General features: G+C 35.5%; 1 protein-coding gene across 1 annotated transcript; it reads right to left on the bottom strand.

Annotated features, from left to right (window-relative positions):
- Positions 1-3480: 3480 nt before the first annotated feature.
- On the bottom strand, positions 3481-8684 carry LOC107772076 (BURP domain protein USPL1). The gene is made up of 3 exons (XM_016591566.2): positions 8588-8684; positions 4849-4965; positions 3481-4731 (listed from the first exon to the last, which is right to left on the bottom strand). Exons 2-3 carry the CDS (start codon positions 4900-4902, stop codon positions 3631-3633), a joined length of 1155 nt encoding a protein of 384 aa, XP_016447052.1. The 5' UTR covers positions 4903-4965; positions 8588-8684; the 3' UTR covers positions 3481-3630.
- Between the last annotated feature and the right edge of the window lie 3633 nt (positions 8685-12317).

Genomic DNA, 12317 nt, shown 5'->3' with positions numbered 1-12317 from the left:
AGACGAAATGCCACGAAAATTCAAATATTGCATACAACAAAAAAAATTATTTGTGATTTCTTTTGGAGTAGTTCTTGTGAGGCAAAAATCACGTACTCACAATGATTATTACTCACTGAGTTGGAGTACTCACTTTACTCCCCCTTGTGTGCAGATTCAGGCGTATCTGGTCCCGCTCCCGAGTGTTGATCATTTCCGGCTCAGGCGGATCCGAGGAGTCTTTAGGTAGCTGTTGGCGTTCGCAGCCCGGAGTTCTTCCCTATCTTAGTCCTTCATGTTCTTAGTTTTCTGGATTAAACTCTATAGTTATATTTGGAGTATTCTGTTTTTGCTAGATGCTTTTGACTAGTGAGACCCCGGTATCGGGCTGTGTTGGGTTATTTTCCGTGAATTATGCTAATATTTGTTAACTTTGGATTATCTTATTATGCTTTAGATTTATTTCTTATGGTTTAACTATTAATAATTGGATATGGGAAGTGTCGGCTGACCTTGTATTCACGAGAGGCGCCATCACGATCGGGTCCGGGTTTAGGATCGTGACACTTACTTCGGATCCAGATAGATTTTAGCATCTACAATATCTTCCTGATCCAGATAGATTTTAGCATCTACAATATCTTCCTCTTCCATTTAGTAACTTGATCTTCTATTGTTTCTAATCTGCAATTTTTAGGGGCAAACTTTGCTGCAAAGTCTAAAATTTTATGACAACCAATCAAGTCTGAAAATTTCATTTGCTGAAAATCTTATTCTTTTATTAATGTCCCGTTACTGGAAAGAAAGCTAGACAAAAGTTAACGGCAATAAGAGACAAGATACATGCAAATATTAGTGCACATACAAGTAACAAGAGACATGGGTGGCTAAGGGGAAGGCTAGTAAAGCCTTTGCTAATATTTTTAACGGAAAAAAGGGCCTAAAATGCTCCTAAACTATCCGTTTTGGTACAATAATGTCCTCCATCCACCTATTGGGCCAAATATGCCTTCCATTAATGTTTTTGGCTCACAAATGCCCTTTGAGTTAACGGAGGACACGTGTCATCCTCCTGTTGGCTCATTCTAAATATTTCTTAATTAATTAAAAAGACCCAGTATTCATACCCGAAAAATAATTTTCTAAAGCAATTTTTCTAAAACCTTTTTTTACTAAAAACTGAAGAAAAAAAGGAATTTTTTTTCCAGTTTTACAAAAAAATAGATTTTTTTACTAAAATAATGTTTTTGTAAAAACAAAAATAAAATTTAAAAAGCAATTTTCTAAAGCAATATTTTTGTAAAAATTGGGAAAAAAGTAGATATCTTTTGCTAAAATCAAAAATAAATAAAAAAATCCAGTTTTTAGAAAAATATTTCTTTAAAAAACTGGAAAAAAACATGTTTTTTTATGTGCATTGGTCCTATGTCAACCATTTATATACACAGATTACAAGCTTCCACAACAGCAGAAATGATCCTATAATGTTTGTTCTTTTGGTTCAATATTTTCACGTTATGGCTTCCAAAAAAAATCCAACTTTGTAAAAAACTGGACTTTTTTTTATTTTGATTTTAGCAAAAAACATCTACTTTTTTACATCTACTGATTATTTTAGTAAAAAAATCTATTTTTTTGTAAAAACTGGAAAAAAATTCCTTTTTTTTCTTCAGTTTTTAGTAAAAAAAAAGTTTTAAAAAAATTGCTTTAGAAAGTTATTTTTCGGGTATGAATAATGGGTCTTTTTAATTAATTAAGAAATATTTAGAATGACCCAACAGGAGGATGACACGTGTCCCTCCGTTAACTCAAAGGGCATTTGTGAGCCAAAAACATTAACGAAAGGGCATATTTGGCCCAATAGGTGGATGAAGGGCATTATTGTACCAAAAAGGATAGTTCAGGGGCATTTTAGGCCCTTTTCCATATTTTTAATTGTGGATTTTCCATCTTATTTTTGCTTAGACAATATTGAAGTTATGCAAACTCCTTATAAAATTAAAAAAAAAAATGTCTATTTTTTAACAATAAAAATATTTTATAACTTTGAATTAAACTACTCAAATCTTTATATTGGTAAATAATTTTTTTACAATAGGATCCATGGTAACACATTGTAAATACTTTGTTAACATCTTAGTAAATTGAATTTTCTTACCAATGTAAATATTGATACTCTGTATTATATTTTGTAAGATAACTAAATTGCAGACAAAAAAAAAGAAAAAAGAAACCAATATAAATATTAATATCAATATTATATTTTGTAAGATAACTACAATATAGAAAAGAAAAAAGAAAGCCCTTTACAAGAAATAAGGCACTACTGAAAGTTTTACAGAAGGCTACTGCCAAAATGGTGATAAAACAGCTCACATGCATCTATTGCTGTGATTTCTGAGCCTTAATTGACTTTGACGATATACATCAAAGAGAATATGTTAATTGTGTTAAAAAGGTTAATTGTTTGGTATGTCTAAAATCCCAATACAGTCTTCCTATGTCACACTGATGTAGCCAACGCAATTGAAGAATTTCAGTGTTGAGCACTTCAGCTAGCTACTCGCTCACCTGGATCACTCAGGTGAGCGAGAACATTGTGAGAGTTGCGTGATACATGATGTTCTATGTGCAGAAAATGCTCTATTACAAGGCTAGTGAAAAACAGGTTAGCTAGAAGGAAACCAACAGTAACTTTACTATTTTTGCGAAGTACTGATGCAGCACATATTCAAATAACCTATGAGTTCGAGGTACACACTCACACATACACACATATACGAAAAGAGTGACATATTCGTGGTGTCTATAGGCCTTTATGTAACTCGTTCGATGTGAAGCCCTGGACCTATATGAAGCATTTCCTCTTGGTATTAACTGGGACGTTATAGCTTGAAACAACCTGTTCGTTTTTGTGAGTAGAAGACCAAGCTGATAATTTTTGTCCAGAGTGCTGCTGCTTTCAGTTTTCAATTCTCAGTTGGAGTGTAATCTTTAGCCTGAAATTTTGGTAACGTAATATATTATCCCTTGCAAAAAAGAGATAATTACTGAAAACTTTTTATTTTTTGTGGCTAATCATAGAAAAATAATAGTAGTAACTTCGAGGTGAAGAATCCTGTTAAATTTTTTCAAAAAACAAAAAACAAAAAAAATGTTAGAACTCTTTCTGCTCTTACTTGTCTTTTCAAAAATAACTTCTTTCTGCCGGTGTATTGGTAGAGAGACAACTCAAATGCTAGTACAGAAAGAGAAAGAATCGTGTTTTAAATTTGAATTGTTACATATATGCATATTGAATTGTTGATGTTCCTATAAAAGCCAAATTCTTTGAAAGAACTTGTATTAGTATTTGTCAAACTTTTCTCCGAGATCTTCTTGTCCTGCCTGTGACTAATGTACAGGTGTCCAACTTCTTTGCAAGAACTTGTATCGTTTCTGGATCTGAATCCCATTATATAAGTATATTTTTATGACAACAAACCAAGTCTGGTACTTCCATTGCTAGAAAATCGTATTGTTTTATTAAGAATCCAAAGGTACATCGGAAAAACAGGAAAAGATACATGCAAATATGAGTACGCATACAAGCAATAACAGATAAGGCACTAGAGAAGTAAAAGCTACAGCCAAAATGGTGTAGCTGCTCTTTCACAGCTCTTGTACAGTTGCAATTTTTGGAACCCAAACTAGATTATCGGATGGAAAAAAGTGACAGATAGGTGATGTTCCTGGTAATATACCGAGGACACGGAAAGATACATGAGATGGACTCCACTCTGAGGTATCCAAATGACAAACAGCAATTGCTTCCACTCTATCACCATTTTCACCACCTAATGAAACCCTGAACACCTTGCTCTTACTAGTTGTGTAATGACAGTAGAAAATCGCGTAAGCGTAAGGCATGGTATGACATGCCACCATCTTAGGAGCTGCAACTTCTTGTGGAGCATCCAAAATAGTATACTTTTGAAGCAGAGGAGTTGAATTTGAGAAATGAGTTGTCGATAGAACTTTGAATTGAGTATTTTCTCCCATAATTCCTTGTACAAAATCAAGCATTCCCTCTGAGGATGTAGCACAATACTTTGTCTCTCCCTTTATAGGTGGAACCTCGCATTCTTTTAATGTATCTTCCATAGCTTTAGCTTGTGGAGAATTTTGAGAGAACGAGAAACGTTGAAGAAGGTTTGGAAGTTTTTTTAGTGAAAATGGAATTGAATCAGCTTCTTCTTTGGGCAAGAATTTAGGAGAAGAAGAAGAAAGATCCCTTCTTGGGAAGGAAACAGTCATTGATTTCCCTAACTTTAGATCATCCATAAGGAAGAAAACTCTTAGAGAAGGATCAATGTGATCCATGTGGGAAGAGGAATGGATATGGACATTCTCTTTTTTGGCTTTCTGCTGATTATTTTCTCCTTGTTTATCATATATCCAAATATAATTATCAACCTTGTTTTGGAGATTCATATCATTTGATGATAAATGAACCTGGCCATTCTCTTTCTTGATCTTGCCATTTTGCTGCTGAATATTTTCACCTTGGTTATTGTATATCCAGAAATAAGTGTCATCCTTATTTTCAAGATCCTTGTTATTTGATAATGAATGAACTTGTGCATTTTCTTTAAATGTTTTGTGATAACCATTTTCTCCTTGGTTATCATAAATCCAGAAAAAGACATTAGTCTTTTGGACAACTTCATTGTTTCCTTCAGCCATTTTCCTAGCTTCAGTTCCATAAGTAACCTATATATAATGAGGTGAGCAGCCAAAATTTTATCAGAGTTTATATAAGAAGTATACAATTGAACAAACTTACTTGAAAATAATATTTGAGAATGAGAAGAATAGATTGAGATTTACCAACAGAATCAGGAGATTCAGGGAGAGAATACAAGCACCAAGCTTAAGATCCATTGTTTTTTCTTTTGTTGAGTTCTTCAGAAAGTTTCTTGAAGTAAATAATAGTAGAGATATAGACTGAACAAACAAGGATAAGAATGCAGAAATTATTGGACGATCATATCACAATTATTTAGTACAAGTTGGCATAGTTTAGTCTATTCGTATATGGAGTGATATGATGATATTTTATATGACAGGTTATCAATTAACAGGAAGCTTCATAATGTTATTGTCAATTATTGAGAACGTCCAATTGGAAGATATCTTAAAATAATACATGAATCTAGCTATCACTTACTCTATTAGGAAGCAATTATTTTACTCTAACCATATCATGGCTCACGTTAGAGGGGTTTTAAGTGACTTAATTTTGAAAATAACATCAGGGACGGATCCACTTTGGGATCTACGGGTTCACGTTAGAGGGGTTTTAAGTGACTTAATTTTGAAAATAACATCAGGGACGGATCCACTTTGGGATCTACGGGTTCACGTGAACCCAGTAACTTTTGTCCAAATAGTATAAATGCATTCGAAAAATTCTCTAAATATTTATATATGTTTTAGTGTGAACCTAGTTACTATTGAAAATTTACTCTAGATCGTTGCAAAAACCCACAAATATTAAATCTTTGATCCGCCTCTGAATTAGATGTACTGCTTTTTAAAGGTGTGAGGTACGTGGGGCATTTCCCTATCATGGGGTAAGGCATTAGCCCCAAAGCATTTTATTATTAATATTTTGTCAAAATAATAAAAATTTAAAATAATTATAAAAATATATTTAAAATTTTCATAATATCCAAAACCAAAAGATTTACTTATAACTGATAAATTATTTAGGCGTGACAATATATGTGCATAATGATAAGTCATGAAATCTTACTCGTAGAATAACAAAATATTATTTCTAATCAAATACTACTATTTAAAAATAATTCTTTATTTAAAACCCGCGTAGGGCATTGAGAGCAAAGTATCAAGGGGTAAAACGGGAATAAAACTTTCCACTAGCATGTGACTAGTCGTCATCAGCAAAAGGTGTTAGTTCCGTGAGATTTTAATTCCTTAGGTCACTTCAGCAAATTTAGTGGTTGAACCATCAAAAAATGACTTTAATTTTGTCTTCAAAAGATTGCTTATATAAACTATTTCTCCTCTAGATTATCACGTGAATCATGGTTATGATAGATAGAAACTCAATAGATATGTGGAGGTTGAAGAAATTTTTGTTAAAATTACAAAAAAAAAAATTATTAAAATTACTGCGTTCTGCCGAACTTGTGGTTAGAATTCTAGCTCCGCCATTGCTAATGATTTTACTCTAACGCAATATATTTGCAAGTGAAACCTACATAAAAGTCTCTAGTTAGGAGATTCGATAAGTAACACTATATGACAACACCAACACTACATGACAGTAAGAAAAATTACAAACTCAGTGTTTACATAAACCAATTGCATACATAATAGTATATGTCTTCATATATACTGTTGTCAATAAATCATAATTAAGCGATACTTATTTTTCACTTAACAATTAATACAGTATGATAGAAACACCAAGTATAAATAACTTTTCTATTACTGTACTTTGCTTCTACCATCTTTATTTGGTACCGAGAAAATCATGGGTTGCAGGTGAAACTAACACAAAATTTTCCCTGCCTTCCCCACCCAAAAAAGAGAAAAGAGAAAACAGGGTCAAAACCAGGCTGACAATTGCATGATACGTGGGATACATCTTTTGATCCACGGGAACAAATTGACCATATTAAGAAAGTCACTTGTGTGATGTTCGAATTACTGATATAGGAGCTAATGCTTGTATAGTACAGTCATGCATGTATATAGGGGTGTACAAATGAAAGTTTGAAACCGACGAATCGCACCAACTCAATAATCCGAGTCAAATCGATAAAAAACCTGACTATGATTTGGTTTGGTGTTAAAAAAACGATCATATTTGGTTTTAACTATAAAAAAAAGTCAAATCGAAACCAAACCAATCCGATATTATATGTATAGAAGTTTTAAATATATTTAATACATAAAAATGTTTATTGTAGTGTAGTTTATAAATATTTCTTAAATTTTTTCATAGTTATCTTTGACGTATTATTTCAAGTTTGGACTTATAATTTTTGGATGCTCCAATAAGTTTTATAGTCCATAAATATTAGGAGCTCAAATAAATCCTAAACCAAAATCAAATCAATACTAATATTAATAAAAGACATCCAATTCAATTGTACTATGAATGAAAATAGTGTTGGATATCTATTTTTTAGTTTTTCTCTCGTTTAGATAAAATGCATAATTTATTTTTCTTTTAGTGTTTAATCATGTAAATAATGTAGTACTTATTAGCCGTACTTCTTTTAGCAACTTATTAGTAATTTTAAATTATATTTATTTTCATTATGGCTTATTAATAATATTTATTTTATGTGATTTTATTATCTTTATTGTTGAAAATTTTAGTACAATGCCATGATTCATCTAATATTTATGTTATTTTATTGAAAAACACCTTATATAGTTCTGTCTTACTAGGATTAAAGAAATATTTAGAGCACAAATTCTATGTATTGTGCTATAAAGACTTTATAAAAAAAATCTGAAAAACTCGAAAACTCGAAAAACCCGAGAAAAATCGATATTAAAAAAAATCAATTTTTATTGGTTTGGTTTGGTATTTAAATTTAATAACCCGATACAATTAGTTTGATAATTAGAAAATTCGAACCAATCCGACCTATGTACACCTCTTTATATATATTTCAAACTAATGACCCCTTACACTTATTCCACCATATAACTTCAGATCCATTTTATTTCGTATTGTGAATTTCATTTAAGAGGATTTGTTAGAAACATGTCTTTTAAGACAAATGAAGGGCCATATAACCACTACTATATGTGATTCACGAAATAATAGAAGCCAATAAGTTGGTGCTGATTGAAGCCAATAATTAAATTGGAAGAGTATGATTAACTTAACTTATTGTCGATGGGTACAAAAGATAAATAAATCCAAAACTAAATTGAAGTTGAAATCGTTAGGTAACATGCGAAAGAAGAAAATAAATTGTGACTGTATGATTACATATGGCACCCTTAAAATTAAACCCAAAATCACCAATTTATTTGAATATTGATCGTATCTAGGAATAGGCGTGTAATCACCAAATGTACCTTTTATTTCCTGCTCAATAATTCGCCTTTAAGATATTAGTAAAAGAAAAAAAAGTTCTTTAATTATAAGAGCTCTCTAACCACTAAATGTGATGCATGAAATGAAAGTAATAGAAGTTACTCCCCGGTCCATTTAAGTGATTTTTTTGGATTTTTTACGCATATTAAAAAATTCACCTTTTAGCATTAATTAACAATAAAATTAACCATATTAACCTTAATTTGCATTGAAAATATAACAAACTACTTTTAAGCTCTTTAATCCATTAATTGTAACTTTGAAAAGAAGAAATTAATTCCTTTTTTATCTCTGAAAAAATCAAATAGTATGATACACAAAAAAAGCTAAATAATCACTTGAAGTGGAATCAAATATTGTGATACACAAAAAAAAAACTAAATAATCACTAAAATAATAATAATAAGTTGGTTCACGTACCTACTAAATGTTGCAACAAATTGGGATAAGCCAAATCAAACAAGGGGAAGAAAAGTGGACCTGAGACCAGAATCCGAAATATAGAAGTGAATTTGCTGTGGACCTGATGAGACTGATCTTTTGCTCTTCTCTTGGCACTAAGATGATTGTCTTCACTGATTTTTTTCTCTTATGATTCTGATCTGTGACATCCTCGGTTTAAATAGGGAGCAAGCGAGAGTAATAGTCGCCGCATCGAGAAAATGATCCGTTGGATTTAGAATTTAAGTTCGATGGGTTCAAACCCATTATATTTTAAAGTTATAGATTTATACCCACCATCTTTTGCAATTCTAATGAACTTTTACACTTAAATTTATACGTCGCGTCAAAAATATTACGTTCATATGAATCAGATACTTTCAAGCTACATTCGCCCCTGATCCGAGCGGCACGAAAGGTGCACTCGGAAAGAAGAAAAGGGAAGATGTCGCAACAGTCGAGGCAGGTGCTTGGTCCAGATCCAGAGGTCCCCCCCTCACCACCAACCTAGACCCCATCACTCAAATTACCCACACATTCCATACGGCCCTCCACAGCCCTACTACCCACCACAAGAGCCACACTTCTCTGTCCATCACGCCCAAACTTACACCCAGTCTCCGGCTCGTTCGCAATGGCGTGCGCTGGCTCCCCAGAATACATATCCACCTCCACAAAATACATATCCACCTCCACAAAATACATATCCACCCCTACAAAACACATATCCACCTCCACAAAACACATATCCACCACCAAGGGCCTACAGGAATCCTTCGGGACCAGGCTTCCGTGGGAATCAGACTTTCAGGAATGAGAGGGTGAAGAGGCAGAGAACATTCACTCCGCTGGGAGAAACCTATACTACTTTGTTCCACAAATTGAGGCAGTTAGGCCTATTGAGTCCTGTGGAGCCCAAATTGCCAAATCCCCTTCCCAAAAATCTGGACCACTCGGTAAGTTGTGAATATTGTTCGGGGGCTCCCGGGCATGATACTGAGAAGTGTTGGAAGTTGAAGACTGTCGTACAAGATCTTATTGACACAAATAAGATCGAGGTCCAGGAGCCAGAGGCACCTAACATCAATCAGAACCTGTTGCCAGCACACCATGAAGCCCACATTATCGAACTAGTGCACGAAGGAGGGAAGCTCAAGAAGCCCTCATAAACGGTAATGATGATCCGTGCCAGTCCGAAAGAAAGTTGATCAGTGGAAAAGCGGTAGTACAGTCGGAAAGGGTAGAAGACAAGCCAATGGTGGTGATGGGGAAAAGTTCGTCTGATGTTGCCAAGAATCCAGAGCCGATCAAAGTAACGGTGCAAGAGATATCAAGCAAGCCAGTAGCCGTGAAGGGGGCATGCACAGGACCAGTTGTTATCAGGCCAGTAATGCAGTTGCCGATAATCAGCGAGAAAGCTGTGCCATGGAGCTACAGTCAAGTAATGGTAATGCATAAGGGGAAGGAAGTCGTGGAGGAAATATGTGAGGCACAGGGGTTAACTCGTTTTGGAAGGTGTTTTGCTCCCGCAGAGTTAAGAAGGGCCAATCCAGTAGCAACAAAGAATCCAGTTACCGAGGAAGAGGCGGAAGAATTTTTAAAGAAAATGAAGGCACAAGATTACTCCATTGTGGAGCAGTTGAGGAAGACCCCGACACAGATCTCATTGTTATCGTTGTTGATCCATTCAGACGAGCACCGCCGGGTATTGATGAAAATTCTTAATGAAGCCCATGTTCCGGATAATATCTTTGTGAACCATCTGGAGAAAATAACAGATAAGATTTTCGAGGTCAACAGGGTCACTTTTTCAGACGATGAGTTGCCCGTGGAGGGTACAGAACATAATATAGCCCTTTATTTGACTGTGATGTGGGAAGACTCGGTAGTCACTCGAGTACTGATCGATAATGGGTCTAGTGCCAATATCTATCCTTTGGCCACATTGAACAAACTGAAGGTCGATGGTGACAGGATTCACAAGAACAACATCTATGTTCGAGGGTTTGATGGTGGTGGTACAGACACAGTGGGGGACATCATACTTGAATTAACAATTGGTCCAGTCGAGTTCACCATGGAGTTCCAAGTGTTAGACATGGCAGGGTCATATAATCTTCTATTGGGGCGACCCTGGATCCACGCCGCCAAAGCAGTGCCTTCTACATTACACCAGATAGTCAAATTTGAGTGGGATAGGCAAGAGATCGTAGTACATGGGGAAGACAATGCAAGCGCCGTAAGTGATGCCATCGTGCCCTTCATAGAGACTGATGATGATAAGGGACCACGGGTTTACCAGGTTTTCGATACGGTTTCAGCGGACAAAGTTCCTGAAGGTGAAAGCATCCCACTTCCCAAAATAGCAGTTGCAACTGCCATGGTAGCCTCGGAGATGTTGAAGAACGGGTTTGTGCCAGGCAAAGGTTTAGGGGCTGATCTTCAGGGTATTGTTCAGCCGATTTCTTTGCCCAAAAATCTGGATACCTTTGGTTTGGGGTTCAAGCCTATAGCGGCGGATATGAGACAGGCCCGTAAATTGAAAAAAAGAGTTTGGGTTCTTCCCAATCCAGTTCCGCACCTATCCAGATCATTTGTCAGAGCAGGTATCAGAAAGTTGTCGGTCCCGAAAGTTCTCGGACCACTGATTGGGCCAGATGGAGATTTGAATGAGGACTTTGAAAGGCTGTTCGCCGATGTCAACATGATAGAAGCTGGAGAAGGGTCCAGTAGGTTAGATGTACAGTTTGTGGGGCCTAGGGCAAATATCAACAATTGGATGGCTACTCCCCTTCCTACCCGGAAGGAGTCTTGGTAGTGGGCTCTGATTTTTCTTTCTTGTCTTTTTGGATTATTCCAGGGTTGTAATCCAGTTTTGTTTTGTATTCGGCAAAGTGTGAAACTCTGTTATCCCGTATTTTAATAAAGTGAAAGCTTTTGTTCTTCTTATTTTGTTTTAACTTTGTTTTCTTCTTTTCTCTTTCTGAACAGTTCTCTTTATATTGGTTTTAATGACATGGCATGCACAACGGATCTTCAACCCAGTCTAAAAAATCAATCTGATTCTAGACTAATTGTACAAGAGGTTGATTATGATGATGAATCGGAATACGACGAGGATGAAGCCTTCGAAGAGATAAACAGAGAGTTAAGCCAGTTTGAGGAGAAATCCAAACCCAACTTAAATGACACAGAAGCAATCAATTTAGGGGATGCAGATGATATCAGGGAAGAACTAATCAAAACACTTATTTAGTTTAAAGACTTTTTTGCATGGTCGTATGATGACATGCTGGGGTTAAGCACGAATTTAGTGGTTCACAAATTGCCCATTAACCCGGCATGCCCTCCCATCAAGCAGAAATTGAGGAAGTTCAAAACAGATATGAGTGTGAAGATTAAAGAGGAAGTAACCAAGCAGCTGCAAGCAAAGGTTATTCGGGTCACTCGATATCCTGATTGGTTGGCTAATGTGGTGCCAGTGCCGAAGAAAGATGGGAAGATCAGGGTGTGTGTCGATTACCGCAATCTGAACAGGGCAAGCCCAAAGGATAATTTTCCATTACCCAACATCCATATCTTGATCGATAATTGTGCCGGACGTGAGATCGGGTCTTTTATGGATTGCTATGCTGGGTATCATCAGATTCTGATGGATGAAGAAGATGCGGAAAAGACGGCTTTCATTACGCTGTGGGGGACTTATTGCTACTGGGTAATGCCCTTTGGTTTGAAGAATGTTGGGGCAACGTACATGAGAGCAATGACT

This window comes from Nicotiana tabacum, chromosome 7 (genome assembly GCF_000715075.1).
Source record: "Nicotiana tabacum cultivar K326 chromosome 7, ASM71507v2, whole genome shotgun sequence".
NCBI lineage: Eukaryota > Viridiplantae > Streptophyta > Magnoliopsida > Solanales > Solanaceae > Nicotiana > Nicotiana tabacum.
Note: the sequence above shows the minus strand (reverse complement) of the source record. Positions and strands in the feature narration are given on the sequence as shown.